Source organism: Chiloscyllium plagiosum, chromosome 7, assembly GCF_004010195.1.
Source record: "Chiloscyllium plagiosum isolate BGI_BamShark_2017 chromosome 7, ASM401019v2, whole genome shotgun sequence".
NCBI classification, from domain to species: Eukaryota; Metazoa; Chordata; class Chondrichthyes; order Orectolobiformes; family Hemiscylliidae; genus Chiloscyllium; species Chiloscyllium plagiosum.
In genome coordinates this window covers 10,983,044-11,009,098 of record NC_057716.1, presented here as the reverse complement: position 1 = coordinate 11,009,098, position 26,055 = coordinate 10,983,044, and the positions used below count along the sequence as shown (strand labels likewise).

At 40.5% G+C, this 26,055-nt stretch overlaps 2 protein-coding genes across 2 annotated transcripts; one reads left to right on the top strand and one right to left on the bottom strand.

Annotated features, from left to right (window-relative positions):
- Positions 1 to 6,552: 6,552 nt before the first annotated feature.
- LOC122551318 (gamma-crystallin M2-like) lies at positions 6,553 to 9,393 on the bottom strand. The gene is made up of 3 exons (XM_043693025.1): positions 9,285 to 9,393; positions 8,955 to 9,197; positions 6,553 to 6,898 (listed from the first exon to the last, which is right to left on the bottom strand). Exons 1-3 carry the CDS (start codon positions 9,291 to 9,293, stop codon positions 6,623 to 6,625), a joined length of 528 nt encoding a protein of 175 aa, XP_043548960.1. The 5' UTR covers positions 9,294 to 9,393; the 3' UTR covers positions 6,553 to 6,622.
- A 9,721-nt stretch (positions 9,394 to 19,114) lies between these two features.
- On the top strand, positions 19,115 to 22,267 carry LOC122551319 (gamma-crystallin S-1-like). The gene is made up of 3 exons (XM_043693026.1): positions 19,115 to 19,178; positions 19,959 to 20,201; positions 21,918 to 22,267. The coding sequence occupies exons 1-3, from the start codon at positions 19,170 to 19,172 to the stop codon at positions 22,191 to 22,193; spliced, it is 528 nt and encodes a 175-aa protein (XP_043548961.1). The 5' UTR covers positions 19,115 to 19,169; the 3' UTR covers positions 22,194 to 22,267.
- Positions 22,268 to 26,055: the final 3,788 nt, after the last annotated feature.

Sequence of the window (26,055 nt, the reverse complement as noted above, 5' to 3'; positions counted from 1 at the left end):
GGAGTTTGCACGTTCTCCCCGTGTCTGTGTAGGTTTCCTCCGGGTGCTCCGGTTTCCTCCCACAGTCCAAAGATGTGCAGGTCAGGTGAATTGGCCATGCTAAATTGCCCGTAGTGTTAGGTAAGGGGTAAATGTAGGGTATGAGTGGGTTGCACTTCGGCGGGCCGGTGTGGACTTGTTTTGCCGAAGGGCCTGTTTCCACACTGTAATCTAATCTAATCTAATCTAAAACTCCACTTCGCCCATTTGGTTTACTACAGTGTGCTTTGATTCATTCATTTATTCAGACCGGTACTAAGTCTATCGGTACTTAATGCACTTTGTTCACTATACATCCAAAAGTTAATGTTGTTAAAAAGTTAATCATTTTAATTGTGCCACTATATCTGATTAAAAGTGAGATCTATTAGCTACATATACCTTTAATTTTTTGACAGATTTGTTAATGTTACTGAGGCTCATAACATAAGAGAGTAAATGGGAGGGAAATGGAAGAATTTGAGGGAAGGTTCAAGATGCTTACACATTCAGAATTTAATAAATGTTACATTTTAAGTGTGCCATTATACCAGGCCATGATGATGTTGAATAGTGTGATTTTGCAGGATTTCAATGAATCTTTGACATGTTAAATTTTCGTACTGGCATGTATAAATAAAATTTCCTACAAATAATTCATTCTGGTTTCTCCTGCTTTTATCTGGTAATTGGCTTTACCATAATTCATTGTGTTTTTCTTCTTTACCTGGGATTAGTTGAGTGATCAAATCAACCTTTGCTAATAATATGGTATTTCCAACTACAGCATGAATTTCAGCTACTTAAAACTAGCACCCATACATTCTATAAATTGAACCTCTAAAAATAGTCTAAATAATTTGACCTTTACATGAGTATATACGGTAATTGCAAAACTCACAAATTTTGTGCAAGGTTAAAACTAAGTAGAATAACTTGCCCACAAACATGAATCCAGCAAGAGCCATGAACTATATAACAATTGTCAGGAAAGGAAGAGGAGTGTTTTACAGATATAGGAAGATTATACACCTTGATTGGTGGTTACGTCAGAAGTACCGAGATTACAGATGAGTATTAAGGCTTCACACCAGCAAAGAATTAGACGGTAGTGCCGTCCACCTGCTCATTATTCACCCACAGGGCTGAATTTTACTGAAAAATTGGCTCTGTGTCAATTTTGGTGACTTTCATGGAGGAGTCTTCTCTCTGAGCCGAATGAGATTTCTCACAGTGTTCTCCGAAAATCACCTCATTACCCACCCACCTCTCCTCTAAGGCACCTGCACGTCCGATCTTCCATTTTGCTGGAGGGAGAGATACTTGGCACTGCCAGGTCCTCCTGGGATTCTTGGCGTCATGTGTTAAAGATTAAGAACAGGTGTTATCAATTCTAGAAGGAGTGAAAGTAGACAAGTCCCCTGGGCCGATGGGATTTATCCGAGGATTCTCTGGGAAGCTAGGGAGGAGATAGCAGAGCCTTTGGCTTTGATATTTGAGTCGTTCATTGTCTACAGGTTTAGTACCAGAGAACTGGAGGATTGCGAATGTTGTGTCCTTGTTCAAGAAGGGAAGTGGAAATGAACCAGGTAATTATAGACCAGTGAGCCTTACTTTTGTTGTAGGAAAGGTTTTGGAAAGGATTATAAGAGATAAGATTTATAATCATCTAGCAAACAACAATTTGATTTCAGATAGTCAACATGGTTTTGTCAAGGGTAGGTTGTGTCTCACAAACCTCTTTGAATTTTTTTGAGAGGGTGACCAAGCATGTAGATGAGGGTAGAACAGTTGACGTGGTATACATGGACTTCAGAAAAGCTTTTGATAAGGTTCCACATGGTAGGCTGTTGGAGAAAATGCAGAGGCATGGAATTGAGGGTGATTTAGCAGTTTGGATTAGAAACTGGCTTTCTGAAAGAAGGCAGCAAGTGGTAGATGATGGAAAATATTCAGCCTGGAGTCTGGTTACTAGTGGTGTGCCACAAGGATCTGTTTTGGGACCACTGCTGTCTGTCATTTTCATAAATGACTTAGACGCAGGCATAGGTGAATGGATTAGTAAATTTGCAGATGGCACTAAAGTTGGTGGAGTAGCGGACAGTTTGGAAGAATGGTACAGGTTGCAGGGGGACTTGGATAAACTGCTGAATTGGGCTGAGGGGTGGCAAATCGAGTTTAATGCAGCTAAATGTGAGGTGATGCACTTTGGGAAGGCCGAGTATTGGGTCAATGGAAAGATTCTTGGTAGTGTGGATGTGCAGAAGGATCTTGGAGTCCATGTACATAGATCCCTGAAAGTTGCCACCCAGGCTGATAGTGCTGTTAAGAAGGCATGAGGTGTGTTAGGTTTCTTCGGTAGAGAGATTGAGTTCCGGGGCCGCAATATCATGATGCAGCTATACAAAACGCTAGTGCGGTCACACTTGGAATATTGTGTACAGTTCTGGTTGGACCAATACAGGAAAATGTGGCAGCATTGGAAAAGGTGCAGAGGAGATTTACCAAGATGTTGCCTGGTCTGGAGGGAAAGTCTTATGAGGAAAGGCTGAGAGACTTGGGTCTGTTCTCATTGGAAAGAAGAAGGCTAAGCGGGGATTAGATAGACACATACAAGATAATTAGAGGATCAGATAGGGTAGACAATGAAAGTCTTTTTCCTAGGATGATAACGTCAGCTTGTACGAGGGGGCATAACTACAAATTGAGAGGTGATAGGTTTAAGACAGATGTCAGAGGCAGGTTCTTTACCTAGAGAGTGGTAAGGGCATGGAATGTCCTACCTGTCAACATAATTAAATCAGCCACATTAGGGAGATTTAAACAATCCTTGGATAAGTACATGGATGATGATGGATAGTGTAGGGGGATGAGCTGAGAATAGTTCACAGATTGACAAAACATTGAGGGCTGAAGGGCCTGTTCTGTGCTGTATTGTTCTATGTTCTATGAGTGCTGTTCAGGTTTGTGGGATTGTGTTCAAACTGCGATCAAAATTGGTACGTGGTGAAAATAGCCCCTTTATTCAGCAACAGCAGTAGCACAGTCTGAGGAGGCGATGGAATCCTGAAATACAGTTCTTACAGTGGCTTCTTTAAACACCGCTCATATATCTATTAAAATTCTATCATTATGGCGTTACATTGTTTTATCTATTGTATACAAGGTTTTTCATGACTTCTGTCCTAGGGATAAAAAAGATGGTTTAAACATTTGTTAAATGGTGGCTGTTACTTCTGATGGGATTAGAATGCCTGTCCAGTCAGACTTGATTCGGAGGGGCCGGTGTTGGACTGAGGTACGCAAAGTTAAAAATCACACATACCAGTGTCCACAGCCACCTGATGAAGGAGCAGCACTCCAAAAGCTAGTGCTTCCAAATAAACCTGTTGGTTTATAATCTGGTGTTGTGTGAATTTTAACTTTGTCTGGTCAGAACTTGCATAATTAAGAGATGTTAGTCCTTTTACCTTTTAAGTTAGTAAATGCTAGTAAAAGTACTGGGCCTATATGCTCTAAACAGGTTAGAAATTATACATGCACTTAATAAAAGAATAAAGGATATTAAACTGATTATCACAGTTGGGATCATGAGATTTTATTTAGTATTTGCCAGTTTTGACAGTTCTCATTCATTCGTGCAGTTTTATGGAAGCACTGTTTTGTTGGTAAAGGGGATAGTAGTCCTGTTTAATGTATTTAACAAATACATACTAGTTGGGGAAACCGTTTGATGTTCTGCAATCTATTCAGGTCCTGAGAGATGATTGGTAAGGGGTGATTAATATTAGAAGCTTTCCATAGTTTTGGGTGAGTCATGGAGGCACAGTGGCAGTGGGGGTATTGTTTCTGAATAGGTTAAGTAGTCTTTGATATTTATTCAGAGGTAACTTTTGATGCAAATAGGTCTGATAAGGATTAAAGGTGTGAAGGAGCAGGAATGGGTTTGGAAGAAATGTATTAATTTAGTCCACCTTGTAACAGTAAAACGCACTATGAAAATGCGGTTTTATGAATGAATTAATGAAAATGCACTATAGTAAACAATGGGTTAGTAAAGGGTTATGAATGAATGAATGGGAATGTGGAATTAGTAAATATAGCGAGCTAGTAAAGAATTATGGATGAATGAATGGGAATGTGATATTAAGGAATATAGCAACCTGGTGAGTTGGTAAAGGTACCTATAAAACAATATCTCACAGGAGCCTGTCATTAACTGTATACTTTTTCTTAACATTTAATCTCCCAAAGTCGAGAACCTCAAATTTAACTGGATTAAACTCCATCTGCCATTTCTCTGCCCATATCTGCAACTGATCTATATCCTGCTGTATCCTTTGACAGGCCACCTGATGAACGAGCAGTGCTCCCAAAGCTATTGCTTCCAAATAAACCTGTTGGGCTATAACCTGGTATTGTGTGATTTTAACTTTGTACACCCCAGTCCAACACTGGCATCCCCAATCATCCACATTGAACAGTGCCTGCAGAACACATCATTGAAAATGTAATCCCAATGTTTCAGAACAGGAGGAGAGAGAGCTGCTGGCTATTCATCTGACATCACTAGTAGGAAAACTACTGGAATCCTTCACAAAGAATGTGATTACTGGATATTTAGAAAACATTGTCTGGACAGTCAACATGGATTAACGAAGGGAAATCATCACCAATGGGGTAGCCAAGGATCAGTGCTTAGGCCCCAGCTGCTCAAAATCTATGCCAACGATTTTTATGTTGATGCCAGATATGATGTTTCCAAGTTTGCAGAAGATGCGAGACTTGATGAGAATGTGGGTCATGAGGAGGATGCAAACAGGATTCAAAGCCAAATAGACTTAGTGAGTTGGCAAAGCCTGACATATGGATTATAATGTGGCTAATGTGAGAATATCCACCTTGGTCAAAGGAACAAAGGTACAGAATATTTCTTAAATGATGAGAGAGATTGGAAAGGGACTTTGGTGTCCTTGTTCATGAATATGTCTGTGCTTTTGGACACTTTGACCAGTTTATGTGCTGTGTTAAAAACACTTCATGCAAGCACTCTTACCGGTGAGGGAGACAGAATTTGCTTTGTGATTCAATTCGATTTTCTTAATTAAATATTCCTTATTAAAGTACTTCGGTGTACTTAAATATAAAATTCCTCGAATGCTTACTCTCTATTCAGTTCTATCTGTCTGAGAAAGAATATTACATAGAATGATCCCCATGTTTGAGCTGGGCTGTTAGAATCTCGTTCCTGTCTGACATAGGGCTGGCTCTCTTTCATGAAGGTGGGTCTCGCAGGTCAGGGAGGGTCTTCTCCTGGGTCTTCTGGGTTGGTGTATGGTCTTCTGCAAGTCTTCACTGAGACAGTGGTTTTAAGGACTGTGTGTTTTTATTCACCTCATCCCAGACGTTCCAGAATGTTCTGTCGCCTTCAGCCAATGGGGTCATGATATGGCTTCAAAGCACTCATTGGGGTCCTGCTGTTGCCATGCTGAGGAGGTGTGAATAACCTCAAGCACTAGTTGGAAGTCAAGGTGTCAGAAAGTCTGCTTAATACCTCTCCAATACACACCTCTCAGGCTTTCCTGATGAAGGGTTCTTGCCCAAAGTGTCAATTCTCCTGCTACTCAGATACTGCCAGACCTGCTGTGCCTTTCCAGCACCACACTCTTGACTGCAACTGGATCCTCCCAAGCGTTTGTCACCTTTTTGACCTGGGTTGCCACTGTTCTTTGTTGCTGTTAGCTGCATGCTGGTGTTCAATTGAGTTTGGCCCATGTTCTGTTAGTCCTGGTTTCTCTGACCGTGAGTCAATTTTGATTGTTCAATTTTGGGCCCATGGCTGCTTGACCACACAAGTCAGTGCAGCAGGTTTTATAGAAGATATGTGACATATTAGTTTTTATTGCAAGGCAATTTGAGTACAGGAGCAAAGAAAGATGTTCTCATAGACAAGTACAACATTCTTAAAGAGCTTGTCAGGGGAGATGCAGAAATGAAGTTTCCTCTGGCTGTGGCTGTCTAAAAGCAAGGAGGAAGCCTTGGAAGAAAAAAAGCAAACCATTCAGGATTGAGTTGAGAAAAACAATTTCATTGCAAGAATGGTGAATGTTTGGAATTCTCTACCCAAGAAGGTTGTGGAGGTTCAGTCTTTAAGTAAGTTCAAGACAGAAACTGATGGATCATTAGTTAGTAATAAAATTAAAAGATATGGAGATGACAATGGGTGAATATAATTCCAGATAGGTGATAAACCATGGTCTAGTTTGTCAGAGCAATCTCAAGGGGTTGAATGGCCTACTGATACTCCTATGTCCCATGTTCCTATAAAAAGTATTGTTTCCAAAGTGAAGATAATGTTACAGTCATGGTTCTTTCCTAATGTGAAGGGAAAAATTGGATTTATGTAAGCAACTATTCAATCAAACATCCTTCAAGCCACATTAGAGTATAAAGTATTAACTTTTTGTGTAATCATAATAATGTAATTATTGTCTTATAAAATTCTATGATAGTAAACAAATGAAAAAGATGAAGTTGCAATGAAAGATTTTTATTCTGCTCAATAATATATCAGCAAAGCAATATTATTCTTTTCAGCAGCAATTTAGAAATCTCTCATTCGCCTGAAAGATCCAATAGTTGAACAGGTTGCTCCCCAGTCACTGAATCTCCTGTATTCACCAGGTCTCATGAAGTACTGGCGCCCTCTGTAGTCAGGATGTTCATAGAAGATCCAGTAACCGTCCATCACATGGCAGGAGTGGATGTCACGGTAACGGAAACGATCGTAGACAGATGGACAGTCATCCATGAATTCCATCATCTGTCCTCCAAAGTCAGGCCTCTCATAAATCTTCATTTTATAGGAATCACCCCTGTACTGTTAAAGTAAATATGACATATTGAGGAAAACAGATTGCTGAAGTCAACACATGGTTGTAATAAAATCACAAACCAAATTAGGATTTGAACTACTAAAGAAAAGTATAAACAACCTCTTAACATACTTGGAATGTTTGATCAAATTACAAATTCCAGCTTTTAACTTTTATTTATTCATAGGATGAGGGGATTATTAGTAGAGCAACATTTAATACCCAATCCAATTACCTTTGAGAAGGTATTGCTAAATGGTTTTCTTAAATACAAGCAAGTGTCTTTGCACTATGGTTCACAGCAGCATTTAAGAAACAACCATACTTTAGGTATCTAAAGTCATTATGAACAAGGCATTAGTTGTGGTGTATTGTGACAATGGATTGGCACCCTGAAGTAATTGCAAATTTTTTTTACTTTTAAGTTCAAAATGTACTGTTTTTAAGCATTAGGTGGATTGGCTATGCTAAATCGCCCATATTGTTCAGGGATGTGGAGGCTCGGTGGGTTAGCCATAGCAAATGCAGGGGTATAGGGATGCTACAGAAAAACTGCAGATATAAATTCAGCGATTGTTTGGCAGAGTTGTGTGTGAAGTCATAAAGTCATAGAGATGTACAGCATGAAAACAGATTCTTTAGTCCAACTCATCCATGCTGACCAGATATCCTAACCTAATCTATTCCTGATGGAGAATCACGCATATAAATTGTCAAGGAATTTTAAACAGAGAATGACTTAATGAAAAGAGATAACGAGGCAGCCAACTATTTCTCCTCTCTCAGAAGAGAGCCACTCTTGCAGACCTGTTTATTTCACTTTCCAGGATAAAACTAAAAGGCCAGTTTCAACCCAACTGAAGTGGACTGGTTGCACTGAACACTCTCAAGTGTACCATTCTGGGATTGTGCATTAGCATGCTGTGAGGATTACTGTGGAACAACTATGTCCAAATTATTCCTGTGTTACAGATAAAAGAGGACCCTCTGACGTTCTGCATGTTGCAAACCCGTTAAAAAGGGAATCAGGAGAAGGGAACTTCTATCAGCTTACAAAAACAAGAATCTCAAAATTGTCTGGTCAATTGCCAACATCTACACTACCGGTAACGTCCACTGCAATGATCACAATCTTCAACTTTCCACTCCTTGTGAACAACCCAGAATCTGATATGCATGTCCCTGTTGTTTAATAATTATCCTTTCAGATTCACCTCTTATTTCTATTTTGTGTGTTGCATTGTAAATTATTTCCACTTTTAGTAACTAACAAGTTCAAGAAACCCCAGTTAAATCAAGTATATTTGAGACATAAGAGCGCGGGTTCTAGGTGAAAGGCATGCACAAAGGCACAGATCCAACTGAGAAGTAGATGAATAAAAGAAAAGGAGCTAGTTTATATCAATGATTATCTTAATTCCATCTCTCAACTCAGCAGCACTAACAAATATGAAGTTCCAATTTAAGATAATCTGTCAGGGGATAAACAGCAGTAGGAACTATCCTTTAGAGACCTCAAATCTTGCAAAATCTGTCTAGGATGAGCCAGCATATAAAATGTCAGCATACATAGAACAACTGTTTGGGTTCTGTGGACCATCCCTCCCACAAAGACATAGATGGAACACCTTGGGTTCAGCCATCCACCTGCATTAAAGACTTTACTACACTACATCAATTCCACCTCTACTAGTGACAGGGATAAACTGTTAAAATGACAATTAAACATCATTTGTGACAAACAAGCCTGTACCCAGACACTAACATATTAATCAGAGGTTGCTTCACATTGATTATTCAGTATGCTCACCTATTCTCTTTCTTAAACATAATTGTATAATTCAGCAACAATATAAAGCTCACTTTTTAATCCTGAATTCATCCTTGGAGACATACATTGTCAGTAGCCTGTTAAATATGTGATTGAAAAATAATGAACGAATTAGAAAAGAAGTATCTTAAAGGATAGCTAGTGACAAATGTCTATTGATGCCTTCACAATATAAGCTATACAAGAAAATAATTAATATCTGGTAAAACTATAAATGCTATAAAACTTACATATGGGTAGGTACGACATGACTTGATGTTGTCATTGAATCCCATCCAGCGCTGGTAGTCAGGATACTCTCCCCTGGTCAGAACATACTGGTATCCCATGTAATTGGGTTTCTCATACACCACCCACCAGTCACTGTCAACACGGATAGAGTTACAGCGGCTGAAGTAAGGGGACAGGTCGCCACAGTCACTGCTGCACTCATAGTGCCGCCCCTGGAAGTTCCTGTCCTCGTAAAAGATGATCTGAAGATGAGAAAACAGTAGAAAGTAAATAATAATTTGAACAGTTTTGAGTTAGAATAGTTTACAAAATACAGTGGACAGCTCAACCTTTCCCATTTTGACTTCACGGTTGGATTCAGCCGACTGGATATGTTATTGCAATGTGCAGCTTGGTATTTATACTCTATAGTGAAAGGCCATGGTAGAGAACACTTTTGTTATGTGAATGAGAGAACTGTATCTCAGCAAAATGGAGCAAAGGCATGTGATATACATTGCAGAGAAACACCAGCATTCAAGTAACAAATATGTCATTCATTCTATTCATTTTGCCTGCATTCACTTTTATTGTTCTATGACAAAAAGAAAATGAGAGGATGAGATTCCACAGAGCTTTTGGTGTCATCCGAAACACACAAGTTCAATTCGCAACTTTGCTGAGTCTAATGAAAGTATTTCAATGTGTTTTTATATAGTTAAACACTTATAATCTTAACAGCTCAGTTTAAAAACTGTTGCAGTATGTTTTTTTTTAACCATAGGTTTACCTACTAGATATAGCTTACAAAAACTAATTCAAGTTTTCATTGCAATCTAGATCGTTACCATACAGTTAATAATGAAATAATTGCTGATAGATTAGCTTTCTGATAGTAATATTTTGACCATCTCATTTGCTGTGAAAATGACTTTCAAATCTTTCTAATTTAAAAATTGTCTAATTCCAGGAAACAATGTTTAACCGATCAGCTAAAAAGAGTTCAAATGACTAGAGCTTTCAAAGACTAATCCAAAGTCTAAATTTCTCATCATTTTTAAAGTTAATTTTAAAAGATTGTATAAAAATTTACCACCATTGTATGAATTTCAATTAGTTCAATCAGTAATTAGAAATATATTAGGTGTTTTAGCTAAATACTATATCTGTCATATTATTAATAAAATAGCAAAAGAAGATATTTGAGACTCAAAGGCAAAATGATCTTTTCTTGGGCTATGAGCAGGTGACAGCATTATTTATGGATCCTGACCACTTGTTACTTGTCAGGGCACCCTCCTGGGAGATCGTCCTGGCGGTGACTACTTAAGAAATCACTTTTGAATCTATGATCCAATTTGACACTGACATATCCCAGTTATTTTGATTTTACTCCAGATTCTCTGATCAGTGAGATAGCTAAGTAATCCACTTTGAAATTCCAGGGCTGCAGGGCCCTCATTTTAATTAATCATTGAATGTTTCAGAGAAATAAGATCAGAATGTAGTCCTGGTTTTCTTTAAAAGATTGATAGTGGAACAACAATAGTGGAGTATGTAACGGCAAGCTCAAGCTTAATGACTGATGATGCTTAGTATGCATGGAATGAACATTATTTTAATTTCACTCAGTGAGAAGAATCAGTGGGTGAGTTTTCTGTTTGACTAGGAGCATATCCACCAGTCATTACTACCTTCAAAAGTAGTTCAGTGATTCAATACAGGACCAAAACATTTCTTGAAGGTATCTAACCACAATCTTCTCAGGGAATCTAGGGAGAGCCTGTAAGTGCTGGTCTTGTCACCTTTGCCTGCAGCATTCTTGTCGAAGTACAGCCACTGATCCCTGTGCTGCTGGTTTGAATGGAAGCTTTCTCACCATCAGCATTGGAACGACCTACTGCTGAAAATTCTCCTCCTCTTTCTCCCTTGCCTACTTTACCAATTCCATTTCATCTCCATTTGTTATTTTAACCAAGGGAAACTGTACCAACAGCCTTTGTGACTGGAAGGAGGTGCTGTGTTCAGAGGGTTTTATAAAAGATACCCCTACTTCAAAACATCCAAACTCACTGAATTAAAAAAATTCTACCAACTTCTCTAAAAATAGTGTACTTCCACTGATTCTGCAAGAACACTGACAAGATGATTATGTCCCCTTTGACTTAAGGAGAAACAGAAAATACCTCAGCCTGGAGTAATGCCTATTTTATCTGTCATTGAATCTCCGCAGTAGGGAAACAGGCCATTCAGCCCATCAAATCCGCACTAACCATCCAAAAAGTGACCCACTCAGATCCATCCCCTTCCCTATAACCTTGCATTCCCCATGGCTAATCCACCTAGTCTGCACACTATGGCCAATCCACCTCACCTGCACATCTTTAGCCTGTGGTACGAAACCCACGCAGACACAGAGAGAATGTGCAAGCTTGACACAGTCACCTGAGGCTAGAATCAAACCTGGGTTTCTGGCACTGTGAGGCAGCAGTGCTAACCACTGAGCCACCTTGCTACTCCTGTCATCAAGTGGGGGCAATTTGAACAGAAGCCTGCAGTATCATTGCACAGATTTCAGAAAGAAACAGAAATAACTCAAGGCTCAAAAACTTCTTTATGTATTATCAATAATAACATTAAGGTAACTGAGGATTTTCACATTCATGTTTAGATTTACGTATCTGGATATTACAGATGGGCAGAATCAATGGTTTTCCAGCTGAGGTTATTCTATTGAAAAGTGTGAACGGTTTCAATCAGAATCTTCCCTCAGGTTCTGAGCGGAAAAGTCATACCAGGTATTCATGTATTCATTGGGCAGAAACATATGGGGGCTTGAGTAATGTGAGCTAAGGTGGGATTTGTGGAGAATTGTATGAAAAGTCCAGCTAGGTCTATCTCAACATTGTGAACTGTATCTTTCATGCACTTCTTGAGTGGTGTGGAAAGTTTCTCATTAGGCAGCTGTGAGTTGCCAAATGAGGGTGTTAGGGTGGAATGACCAAACAATTCACTCGACACCTAGAAGTTCACTTCCAAAGTCAGAGTTTGTTGTAATTACAACGGTGAGAAGAAACTCTCTTAAAATCCAAAGAGTTCTTCACCAAACAAAGGAAAACATATATTTTTATACATTTATTTCATCCCACCTTTAATATTTACAAACCAATCGTATTATCAGTTAATTGCATACATTTCCAATTAAGCTAATCATATGATTGCATGGCTAGAGATAGACAAGGTTATGGTTCTCCATGGTCTCATTTCCCAGACTCTTTTATCGCCCTTCTTGGGGCTTTTCACAATGGACACTGTATTTAAGTACATTCCTTCTCACACACTTGCCAGCTGCACTGTGTTAAAGGCCAATTAATTGGATACTTGCCTATCACTTAAGGACCTTTCAAATTCCTCATTAAACTCATTACAGGAAATGCCAAAAAATATGAGTGGCACAGGGGCTCACAGGAACCCAAGTTCAATTCCAGCCTCAGGTGATTGTCTGTGCAGAGTTTACGCATTCTCCCCGTATCTGCGTGCGTTTCCTCCAGGTGCTCCGGATTCCTCCCCACAGTCCAAAAATACGTGGGTTTGGTGAATTGGCCATGTTAAATTGCCCATAGTGTTCAAGGGTGTGTAGTTTAAGTGCATTAGTCAGGGGAAATTGGTCTGGATGGGATATTCTTTGGAGGGTTTGCGTGGACTCGTTGAAAATGAGGACTGCAGATGTTGGAGATCAGAGTCAAGATTAGAGTGGTGCTGGAAAAGCACAGCAGGTCAGGCAGCATCCGAGGAGCAGGAAATTTGATGTTTGAGTCAAGTGGCCTGCTTCCACACTGTAGGCATTCTATGATTTTTGATTTTTACCAATTGTTATAATATCAGTTCTGATAAAGTTATGTGATTACACCTAATGTTAGAATGTTTTAGCTAACAAGTTGGGAGCAGTTTCATTCTTTCTGCATTTACTACAATGGATGTCTTACAATATGTTCATTCAACCCACATTCCAATGTCTGCTAGTTTCTGTAACTATGCCTCAATTCTCCCTGTAATGATATAGGAGCTGCTTTTACTGTCTGAGACTGGTTCACTCTCATTATTTTATTTAAATCATTCCTCTCATGCTTTTAGTGATTTTTTTTGTCCATAAGTGAATCTATAATGATTTCAGAATCTATATTTATGATTGTTTTAAGGATCTTAACTAAATCTCACTATTAAGATGGTAACAGACTGATTAAATAATTTCAAGACAGATTCACTGATTAAATTAGAGGTGTTTTCACTAGGCGATCAAGCAAATTTTGTAGTTGAATCGGATCAAACGGGACTCATTCACAACCTTCTCTGCCCCTATCATGTTCCTCGTGTCCAGTTCCAGCTGAATTTTACCATATGCTATTGTCAGGAGATAGCAAAGACTGTAGATATGGATGCAGAGAGCCTGTGGTAGGTACTCATTGAGGGTGACCTGTGATGTTGGTGCCTGGTGTACTATGAAGGGCTTACAGAGCAAGTGGGGAGCTGAACTCACCAGGTACCCCATCTAACCTTCATGTTGATAATTCCCGATGTCCAGTTTGTTGGTTGTATCTCAGAAGATAGGAATTGGATTATGTAGGAGGCAGGTTGCAAGGTTAATGATGAGTTTACCAAACAATAATCCTCCTCAATCAGCAATTCCCTGTTGCCTAGCTAAATCTCTGCCTCATTGCCCTGGCAGAAATGTAAAAGATACAGCAAGGTGCTCCCAATGCTGAGGTACAGCTCGTCAGAATTCTCATCTGATTCTGCAATGACTCTCAGCGTAGGCCCTTTGTTCAGACCCCTACAAAATTCCACATCCCAATAACACTGCAACTCAACTCATTAACATGCAGCTTCCTATCTTAACAATCACAGAAAACAAAGTGGACAATGAGAACTCTTGACATGGAAGTCAGAACAGGCACACAGTGACTTCAGCTCACTGCTGGTTATGAGGAGCCTCCACGTTGCTCAGCACCTTATGCATCTCAGGTCAGGATCCTAACCACATGCATGCCTCATCTATGGACAATAGCAGGCAAAAGTGAGGACTGCAGATGATGGAAATCAGAGTCTAGATTAGAGTGGTGCTGGAAAAGCACAGCAGGTCAGGCAGTATCTGAGGAGCAGGAAAATTGATGTTTCGGGCAAAAGCCGTTCATTAGGAATGATTTTCCTGCTCCTCGGATGCTACCTGACTTGTTCTGCTTTTCCAGCACCACTTTAATCGATGCACAATAGCATCTGACATTTTCCAGCTTCTCACGGTCATCATGACACTTAAATCCAGTTGCAGCTTACGTATTGCAGACCTGTATTGCCGCGTGCACTGACAACTAACATTGAGAGGCTGCTGCACGGACACGTTGCATGCAGGGACAGGTTCCCAGCTCCCAGACTGGAGCAGGCAGCATCTCAGGGCCGATCATTGGACCAAGTGGCCATGTTGGAAAGTGGGTGGGTCCTGGACTTCAACACCATCAAAGTGTGAGCCACTATCTGTTAGTGGACAGCAAATCACCCATCACCAGTACAGTACCCACGCAGTCCAGGAGCTTGTTCATTATCATTCATTCATTTCAGCACTCACAGTCAGGGCTTCTGTCTGACTGCTGTCTGGGTAATGAACTATGGTCAGTTCTGTAGGCCCCAACGAGCTGTCAGATGAAGTACACTGGAAGACTCTCCTTGTCTATGATAGAACTCAGTTGTGTTGAACATTAAATGCCAGGCAGACGCTAACTTGACTGGCTAAATGGCCGACTCCTGTTTCTATGTTAGAGAGTCATAGGGTCATGGAGATCTGCAGCCCTTTGGTCCAACTTGTCCATGCCGACCAGATATCTCAACCCAATCTAGTCCCACCTGCCAGCACCCGGCCCATATCCCTCCAGGGTTGGTGATGATTCGCTGCGGCACATTCGCTGCCGATAATTAGCCACTGCCGGTTTGCCACCAGCATTTCTCCACTGGGGTTGTTTGACCTCTGGAGACTATTCACCACCGGAAAGATATATATATATATATATATATACTGATTGTTTTCCGTCCCGCCTGTTCTTTCATTCTTCTCAGTCCCCTTTATTTATACAACAACATAGTACATATTGATAAAAAAAAAGAGGTGAAATAAATATCATTATATTGGTTTATACATAAAAATGAGTTACAAACACTTATGGTGGCGAAGCGTCCTCGGCGGTGAAAGGGCAGTGACGAATCAGTGGTGGCGAATGGTCCCATCCCGATCCCTCTAAACCCTTCCTATTCATATACCCATCTAGATGCCTTTTAAATGTTGCAATTGTGCCAGCCTCCCCCACTTCCTCTGGCAGCTCATTCCATACATGTACCACCCACTGTATGAAATAATTTGCCCCTTAGGTCTCTTTTGTATCTTTCCCCGATCATCCTGTAACTATGCCCTCCAGTTCTGGACTCCCTGACCCCAGTGAAAAGACTTTGTCTATTTATCCTATCCAAGCTCATGATTTTATAAACCTTTATAAGGTCACCGCTCAGCCTCTGACGTTCCACAGAAAACAGCCCCAGCCTATTCAGCCTCTCCCTATAGCTCAAATCCTCCAATCCTGGCAACATCCTTGTAAATCTTTTCTGAAATCTTTCAAGTTTCACAACATCTTTCTGATAGGATGGAACTGCATGCAATATTCCAACAGTGGCCTAACCAATGTCCCGTACAGCCACAACATGACCTCCCAACTCCTGTACTCAGTATTCTGACCAATAAAGAAAAGTATACCAAACACCTTCTTCATTGTTGTATCTACCTGCAACTCTACTTTCAAGGAGCTATGAACCTGCACTCCAAGGTCTCTTTGTTCAGCAACACTCCCTAGGACCTTACCATTCTGAGGAGCAGGAAAATTGATGTTTCGGGCAAAAGCCGTTCATTAGGAATGATTTTCCTGCTCCTCGGATGCTGCCTGACTTGCTCTGCTTTTCCAGCACCACTTTAATCGATGCACAATAGCATCTGACATTTTCCAGCTTCTCAAGGTCATCATGACACTTAAATCCAGTTGCAGCTTACGTATTGCAGACCTGTATTGCCGCGTGCACTGACAACTAACATTGAGAGGCTGCTGCATGGAAACGTTGCATGCAGGGACAGGTTCCCAGCTCCCAGACTGGAGCAGGCAGCATCTCAGGGCCGATCATTGGACCAAGTGGCCATGTTGGAAAGTGGGTGGGTCCTGGACTTCAACACCATCAAAGTGTGAGCCACTATCTGTTAGTGGACAGCAAATCACCCATCACCAGTACAGTACCCACGCAGTCCAGGAGCTTGTTCATTATCATTCATTCATTTCGAGCACTCACAGCCAGGGCTTCTGTCTGACTGCTGTCTGGGTAATGAACTATGGTCAGTTCTGTAGGCCCCAACGAGCTGTCAGATGAAGTACACTGGAAGACTCTCCTTGTCTATAATAGAACTCAGTTGTGTTGAACATTAAATGCCAGGCAGACGCTAACTTGATTGGCTAAATGGCTGACTCCTGTTTCTATGTTAGAGAGTCATAGAGTCATGGAGATCTGCAGCACGGAAACAGACCCTTTGGTCCAACTTGTCCATGCCGACCAGATATCTTAACCCAATCTAGTCCCACCTGCCAGCACCCGGCCCATATCCCTCCAGGGTTGGTGACGATTCGCTACGGCACATTCGCTGCCGATGATTAGCCACTGCTGGTTTGCCACCAGCATTTCTCCACTGGGGTTGTTTGACCTCTGGAGACTATTCACCACCGGAAATATATATATATATATATATATATATATATATATACTGATTGTTTTCCGTCCCGCCTGTTCTTTCATACTTCTCAGTCCCCTTTATTTATACAACAACATAGTACATATTGGTAAAAAAAAAGAGGTGAAATAAATATCATTATATTGGTTTATACATAAAAATGAGTTACAAACACTTGCGGTGGCGAAGCGTCCTCGGCGGTGAAAGGGCAGTGTCGAATCAGTGGTGGCGAATGGTCCCATCCCGATCCCTCTAAACCCTTCCTATTCATATACCCATCTAGATGCCTTTTAAATGTTGCAATTGTACCAGCCTCCCCCACTTCCTCTGGCAGCTCATTCCATACACGTACCACCCACTGCATGAAATAATTTGCCCCTTAGGTCTCTTTTGTATCTTTCCCCGATCATCCTGTAACTATGCCCTCCAGTTCTGGACTCCCTGACCCCAGTGAAAAGACTTTGTCTATTTATCCTATCCAAGCTCATGATTTTATAAACCTTTATAAGGTCACCGCTCAGCCTCCGACGTTCCACAGAAAACAGCCCCAGCCTATTCAGCCTCTCCCTATAGCTCAAATCCTCCAACCCTGGCAACATCCTTGTAAATCCTTTCTGAAATCTTTCAGGTTTCACAACATCTTTCTGATAGGATGGAACTGCATGCAATATTCCAACAGTGGCCTAACCAATGTCCCGTACAGCCACAACATGACCTCCCAACTCCTGTACTCAGTATTCTGACCAATAAAGAAAAGTATACCAAACACCTTCTTCATTGTTGTATCTACCTGCAACTCTACTTTCAAGGAGCTATGAACCTGCACTCCAAGGTCTCTTTGTTCAGCAACACTCCCTAGGACCTTACCATTAAGTGTCTAAGTCCTGCTAAGATTTGCTTTCCCAAATGCAGCACCTCGCATTTATGTGAATTAAAATTCATCTGCCACTTCTCAGCCCATTGACCCATCTGATCAAGATCCCATTGTAATCTGAGGTAACCGTCTTCTATTTTCTCTCTTCTACCTTTGAGCCAGTTCTGTATCCAAATGGCTAGTTCTCCCTGTATTCCATGAGATCTAATCTTGCTAACCAGTGTCCCATGGGGAACCTTGTTGAACGCCTTACTGAAGTTCATAGAGATCACGTCTCCCTACGTTCTATATCTTCCATGTCCTTTTCAATAGTAAATACTGATGCAAAATACTCATTTAGAATCTCCCCTATTTTCTGCGGCTCCACACAAAGGCCATCTTGCTGATCATTGAGGGGCCCTATTCTCTCCCTAGTTACCCTTTTGTACTGAATGTATTTGTAAAATCCCTTTGCATTCTCCTTAATTCTATTTGCCAAAGTTATCTCATGTCTCCTTCTTGCCCTCTGATTTCCCTCTCAAGTATACTCCTACTTTCTTTATACTCTTCTAAGGATTCATTCGATCTATCCTGTCTACACCTGACATATGCTTCTTTCTTTTTCTTAACCAAACCGACAATTTTTCTAGTCATCCAACATTCCCTACACCGACCAGCCTTTCCTTTCTCCCTAGCAGTAATATATTGTCTCTGGATTCTCATTACCTCATTCCTGAAGGCTTCCCATTTTCCAGCCATCCCTTTACCTGTGAACATCTGCCCCCAGTCAGCTTTTGAAATCCGATAGCTTTTTCTCAGTTCTATATCAGGCCTCTGTTTTTATAATGCAATTGCTGAAACAAATGTCAGGAATTGATTTACAGTCATAATTGTCAAAAGAGCATTTAAACCAGATGACAGGTGGTACGCTGAATTTCATTCTTGGTTTCTCCCTAAATCCCAAACCCACTCCACCAGAGTACAAAACACAGGGCAGCACAGGGCAGCACAGCATTGTTGCCTCACAGCTTCAGAAATCTGGGTTCTATTCCACCCTCAGGCGATTGTCTGCGTGCAGTTTGCATAGTCTCCCCACGTCTGTATGGGATTCCTCTGGATGCTTTGCTTTCCTCCCACTGTTCAAAGATGTCCATGTCAGGTAGATTGACCATGATTAAAGTGCCCTGCAATGTCCAGGTATTTGCAGGCTCGGTGGGTTATCCATGGGGAAATGTGAGGTAACAAAGTTAGGGTGGGGGAGGGGGGAGCAGGTGAGATGCTCTTTGGAGGGATGGTGGGAATACAATGAGTCCAATAGCCTATTTTCAAATTGTAGGGATTCTATATATATATAAAAAACAAGCAAATTCAAAAGAATCAATGACACATCATTGTCTTTCAGGTATGTATTTATAACTCATGTGAGATGTTTTGTTTCTTTTATTGCTGATTTTTACTCCTAAATCATTAGAATAACAAAGGTACAGTCCATTGCAGCATTTCTGTTCAGCATATAAATACCAAGCTGTGTGGGACAGTGAGGGATTCAGTTACGAAGCTAGCTGTGAGCTCAAAATGGGAAAGGCAAGATAACCTTTTTCAGTTTTTGCGTAGTATCGTCGTGCATATCATTTTTAGAATCATTCAATAAATAGTTCCTTGAAAGTGGAGGCGATAGGTAGATAGGATAGTGAAGAGGGTGTTGCTATGCTTGCATTTATTAGTCAGTGTGTTGAGTACAGGAGTTGGGAGGTTATGTTGCGACTGTACAAAACATTATTCAGAATACTTTGGAATACTGCATGCAAATCTGGTCTCCCTGAAAAAGGTATGATATTATGAAACTTGAAAAGGTTCAAAAAGGATTTACAAGTATGTTGCCAGGGTTGAAGGATTTGAGCTGGAAGGAGAGGGTGAACAGGCTGGGACTATTTTACCTGGAGTATCAGAGGCTGAGGGTGACCTTTCAGAAGTTTATAAAATCATGAGAGACACAGAATTGGGTAAATAGAAAAGATATTTTCTCTAGGGAGAGTGAATGTAAAGTTAGAAGGCAAAGGCTTAGAGTGAGAGGGGAAAGATTTAAAAGACACGTTAGAGGCAACTTATTCACACAGAAGGTGGTATGTGTATGGAATGAGCTGCCAGATGATGTGGTGGAGACTGGTACAATTACAGCATTTAAAAGGCATCTGGGTTTAAAGGGATTTGGACCAAATACTGGTAAATGGGACAAGATTAATTTAGGATATCTGGTTGGCATGGACAACTTGGAACAAAGAATCTGTACAGTTCTATGACTTTATGACTAAGTATCCTCATTTTCTAAATGAATGACTGAAAAGGATGTTTCTTCCCTCACAGATCATCTTCTACGAGGACAGGAACTTCCAAGGGCGGCACTATGAGTGCAGCAGTGACTGTGCCGACCTGTCCCCTTACTTCAGCCGCTGTAACTCCATCCGTGTTGACAGTGACTGGTGGGTACTGTATGAGAGACCCAATTACATGGGATACCAGTATGTTCTGACCAGGGGGGAGTATCCTGACTACCAGCGCTGGATGGGATTCAATGACTGTGTCAGATCATGTCGCTCCTACCCACAGGTAAGTTATAATTCTGTGATTGTTGAGTCTTGGCCAGTAATTGTGGAAAATAGCCAATAACATCAAGAACAAGCATGAATGTGTTCTCTTAATTAGGTATATCACTAAACCTATATGCAATTAACAATTGGGTGGTTTCTATATTCAGCACTAATAATGCACGAGGAATTAGGCATTATAGTCTGCTGCAGGGACTAAAACTTCCAATGTATTGAAAACCTTCCTGTCATTTGTACATGCATATTTGTGATGATTAGTTGTCCCAGCTGTTAAAATAGTGAAGATATACAGGTAGGTTTTCTGTAGTACCACCAAGATGAAAGGTAGATAACTCTCCAACATGTTCTCAATGACAATTAGGGATTGGCAATAACTGCCAGCCTTGCCAACAATTCACATCCCACACCTGTAAGGAAATCAGTGATATAATTGGGAAAGAGGTGAACACTAGGAGGTATGCTTTGAGCTCTAGTTGAGAGTAGGCAGCTGGTCAGAAAGTAGACATTTTTAAGCTTCAAGATGTTCCTGCAACCAATAGCCTTCAGCTTGGGGAAGAGGCCCTTTAGGCTACCAATGAAGTATAAATTGTGAAATTCTTACCTGGTCACTTGAGCTTTGTTTAATGGAAGCAATTCAGGATGCTTACCCAGACAGCCATTACCTTGGAGATTTTCACAGCTTCAGTCTTTGCCTGTCTAGAACTACAACATGTCTTAATGTTTCCCGTGAGATACCTTGCCAGATTCACTGTTGTAATGAGGGTACAGAAACTCAAAACCTATCCGCACAGTCTGTTTATATATTCAGTCACCACATTACCAGAAGGATGTCGATGCTTTGAAGAGGGTACAGAAGAGGTTCACAAGGATGTTGCCTGGTATAGAGGGTGCTAACTGTGAGGAGAGATTGGGATGATAAAGATTATTTACATGAGAAAGACGGAGGTTGAGAGGGGACCTGACTGAGTCTACTTAATCGTGAGAGGTATCGACAGGGTGGATAACAAGAAGCTTTTTCCCAGAGTGGGGGCCTCAATTACTAGGGGTCATGAGTTCAATGTGAGAGGGGAAAAGTTTAAAGGGAGATAAGTGTGGCAAGTTCTTTATAAAGAGGGTGATGGGTGCCTGGAACACATTATCAGTAAAGTGGCACGATAGCGTCATATAAGATGTATCCAGACAGATACGTAAATGGGTAGGGAGCAGAGGGATACAGATCCTTGGAAAGTAGGTGACAGGTTTAGATTGAGGATCGGGATCAGCACAGGCTTGGAGGACCCAAGGGCTTGTTCCTGTGCTGTAATTTTTTTGTTCTTTGTGGTGATGGATGGGAGGCATGTGTAAAGGAATCTGAAGGGGGAGGGGTTTGGTAGGAAGGTTTGACCTTCACTCTCTCTGAGTACAGCCATCAATCAGTCCCAGGAATAAAAATAACTACAATTTTGCGCAGTTCAAGAACTAAAGTAGGATAATTAGATTCAATATTGTGCAAAAACGTTACCATTTACTGTAATAATGATGGTAAAATGAATGGCGGTATTTAGGTGAAAATGAATCAGGTACGGTTACTTTTTTTTTGCTTTATTCTTATTTATCCATAAAAATTTCCATGAATAATTATTTATTTCCAAATTCCTGACTTTTCCATTAATAACTACATAGACACTGAAAATATATTTACAACTTCATCACAAACATAATTTCCTTTCTCTTCCAGTACCGAGGAGGCTCCTACAGAATGAGGATTTATGAGAGGCCTGACTTTGGAGGGCAGATGATGGAATTCATGGATGACTGTCCATCTGTCTACGATCGTTTCCGTTACCGTGACATCCACTCCTGCCATGTGATGGACGGTTACTGGACCTTCTATGAACATCCCAACTACAGAGGGCGCCAGTATTTCATGAGACCCGGTGAATACAGGCGATACAGTGACTGGGGAGGCTACAGTTCAACTATAGGATCTTTCAGGCGAATGAGAGATTTCTAGATTGTTGTTGGAAAGAATAAAATTCTTTTTGCTGAAATATTCAGATATATAATAAACTGCATTTTTGTCATTTATTTGGGTATCTTTGTTCATTTAAAAATCTCTTGGAAACAATTATGTTTGGCAGAAAGGGTGTCTCAAGCATGGCATTTTAGCTGGAGATAACGATGTTACGAAGTTAAAGTGAACAATTGAATAACTTCTGTTCATGACAACCAGTCCTGATGAAGGGTTAAGTCCGAAATGCCAACGCTCTTGCTTTTCAGATGCTGTTTGACCTGCTGTGCTTTTTCCAGTGCCACACCTTACCAACTCGGACTTCGCCAGCATCTGCAGTCCTCACTCTCTCATAGGTAGTCACATACCAGCTGAGCTTCTTTCTCACGAATAAATTTCTATTTTCAACTGAACCTTTGCACTTAAAAAAAAAAGATTTAGTATTTATTTACAGAGGAAAGCTCCACATAGCATATTATATTGATTTAAATAACTAGACAATCATAATCACTATAGATCAGACTGGTTTCTAAATTTGGTGTTCATCTCTTGTGCTTTTAGCTTCCCCCATTTTAGTTTTGATCGCGACAAGATTATTTCATGACCCTTCTCTATTTTGTCCTGTCAGTCGACCATTCTTTTTTTATCTCACTGTATTTCCATACTTCAGGCTACAAGCTTCTAACAAATCTGTGGCCTTCTCAATACAAGTCCAATTTGCTCATTATCTCTTCATGGGGTAGTCCTGTCACCCTGGAAACAGATCGAGTGAACTTTGATTACACTCCATGTTCAGCAATCGTATCTGTCCTGAGATATGGAGACTAAAGCTGCACATGGTACTCCAGAAGTGGCCTTACTAGGTCCCTAAACAATTGAAACAGGCCTTCGCTCCTCTTGTACTCAAATCCTTTTGTGATGAAAGTTAACATTCCATTAGCCTTCCCAATAACTTGCTGCATCTGCATGTTAACCTTCATTGACCTATTGACAAGGCACCTAACTCCTTTGGCACATCTACCCTTTCCAACTTCTGACCAGTTAAGGAATACTGAGTACATCTGTTCCTGCAAGAGTGGATAATCTCATATTCCCACATTATGTTCCATCTGCCTTGTTCTTTCCCACTTTATAACCCTGTCCAAGACCTCATGAAAACATTTCATACTCTCCTCACAACACACATTCCTGCTTAGCTTTGTATCGACTTCAATTTTAGAAATATTGCCTTTGCTCCCTATGTCAAAATCATTGATATATATTGTGAGAAGCTGGGGCCAAAGTACTGATCCTTGTGGTACCCCTCTAGTTACAGTCTGCCAATATCAGAATGATCCATTTATTCCTACCTTCTGTTTTCTTCCTGTTAACCAATCCTTAATCAATGCCAGTATATTACCACCTTTACCATGGACTTTAATATTTCCAACTAACCTTCTGTGGGAGACCTCATCAGTGGCCTTCGGAAAATCCAAATAACCTATATTCATTGACTCCCTTTTATCAACTCTTGTAGCAACATCCTCGAAAGAAAAACTCGAACAAATTCGTCAAACACAATTTTCCATTTGTAAATCCATACTGCTCCTGGCCAATCAGATCATTGTAACCAAGCATCCATTTATCATACCTGTTAAGATAACAAGTTGCCAGCCAGTATTTCAGTTAGCTAGATAACTACATATGTAATGATACAGTAATGTAAATAATAATAGTACCTAGACAGGATGTATAAATTTGATATGTCGCATTAGTCTACATAGTTAGTTGATGCTAAACTTTCAGATATTTGTCTCAATAAGTCTCCAGCTCTCTGTGTAAAGTGGTTAAAAAGGCACTTGGCACACTTGCCCTCATTGTTCAGTCCTTTGAGTTTAGGAGTTGGGAAGTCATGTTGAGGTTGTACAGGACAATGGTGAGGCCTCTTCTGGAGTACTGTGTCCAGGTCTGGTCACCCAGCTAAAGGAAGTATATCATCAAGCTGACAAGGGCTCATAAAAGAATTACCAGGCTGTTGCTGGCGATGGAAGATTTGAGTTAGAAAGAAAGGCTGGATAGGCTGGGAGTTTTTTTCACTGAAGTGTAGGAGGTTGAGAGGTGACCAATTCAAAGTTTATAAAATAATTACAGCTGTAGATAGAGTTGATGGTAATTGTCTTTTCACTAAAATGGAAAATTTCAAGACGAGGGGCTACATTTTTAAGGTGAGAGGAGACAGATTTAGAAAAGACAAAAGAGGCAATGTTTTTACACAGAGGGTGGTTAGCATGTGAAATGAACTTCCCGAGGAAGTGATGGATGTGTGTAAAATTACAATGTTTAAAAGACATGTGGATGGATACATGAATAGGAAAAGTTTGTAAGGACATGGGCCAGGATCAGGCAGGTAAAGCTACTTTAGATTGGGATTTTTTTTCGACATGGATTGATTCTATGATTCTATTTAAGGAGGCTAACATTTAGAAAACCACAACTCCTCATGGGGCAGCAAGTGGCTACTGGATGCTAATGACTGCAATCAGGCATAAAAAAACTAGTGACAACAAATTGGTACTCAAGGCTGAAGGAAGATAACAGTAGCAACAGTTCTGAAAGGTTGTTTTCCAAACAGTCTTCCCCATCATATGTTTGAATTTATACCTGAAGCTTCCATTTAATGACCAGGACTGAAGGTTACCCTGTGCAAAAGCAAATCAATTACAATGTAAACACAGTTGTGAGTGCTCTCTCTAACTCTTAGAGGTAAATGGGAAGCCATGGTGTGACCAATTTAAAAAGCAGCAATTTCCAGAGGCCCAGAACAACTCTTTCTCAAAAATGTAATCACTAAGTAAAATAGATAGTGTAGCACAAAAAAACCCATTAATTGTCCACAAAGAATTGATTGCACTATTCCAATTCCTTTGGAAGTGGCATGAAAACAGAATCTGAGGTTTCCCGGTTGTGTGTGCCATCTCTCCAATATATTTTTAGTGCCACACCACACTCAGGTACTGCTCCTCTATTACTTTTTAAAGAGATACCAATTTTTTTCAAAAGTAACAATCTCTGAAGCAGCAGCAAGGAGAAAAACAAGAGGAGAAAAATGCGAAAGCAAACATTATACCAAAACATAGATCCCTTATTTGCTTGTAATTTATAAAACAGCAGCCTACAATGGGCTGAAAGAAAACATCTGAACATGGAAGGGCACTTCAGTTTTCAAAGAGAAAATGAGCCCTCACTTCATTGATCAGCAGATACTTCATGATGGAAGGCGAGCAGTGAAACTTCTTACCATGCTGGGAGACAAAAGATTGTGAGTAATCAAACTATCTGATATTTCCATGACACCTATAGAGATGTTAAAACCATGTTCGATTTTTAGAAAACTAGATTAAGATTCGAGTCAGCTTCAGGATAACTAGGCTGAGCTCCTGCCAACAGCAGCAGGTGACAATATTAATTAGTTCCTGGGCAGATCTCAATGTGAAGGTCAGAAATATGATTTTATTGAAGTTAGCTGAAAGGTTGATGGAATTGCCCAATTGACTCGACACCCATCCAACCTTTCCGAAAGGTACTCCTGAATCAGACTAAAGATAACACCATGGACGTATGTCTGGAAGGAGGATACAAGTCCAAAACAATTGGAGCAGGACAACAACATCTGCAGCCTGTTTCCTGATTCCCATTAGTATTTCCCCAGCCTCTTTCTCAAAGGGGCTTTTGTTCACTTTTACCTCTTGCTTCCTATTTATATATTTAAAGAGGCTCTAACTGCCCATTTTAAGATTATTTACACGTTAATTCTCACCTTTCACTTTCTTCTTCGTTATCCTTGTTTTGTACAATTTTGTGGTGTTTAACTTTCCCACCTCATTAT

What these genes read in the sequence shown, in the direction of transcription:
- LOC122551318 (XM_043693025.1), bottom strand. An exon ending in CATGTCGTACCTACCCATAT is followed by an intron (nt 6,899 to 8,954) that starts GTAAGTTTTATA and finishes TTACTTTAACAG; the next exon opens with TACAGGGGTGATTCCTATAA.
- LOC122551319 (XM_043693026.1), top strand. An exon ending in CATGTCGCTCCTACCCACAG is followed by an intron (nt 20,202 to 21,917) that starts GTAAGTTATAAT and finishes TTTCTCTTCCAG; the next exon opens with TACCGAGGAGGCTCCTACAG.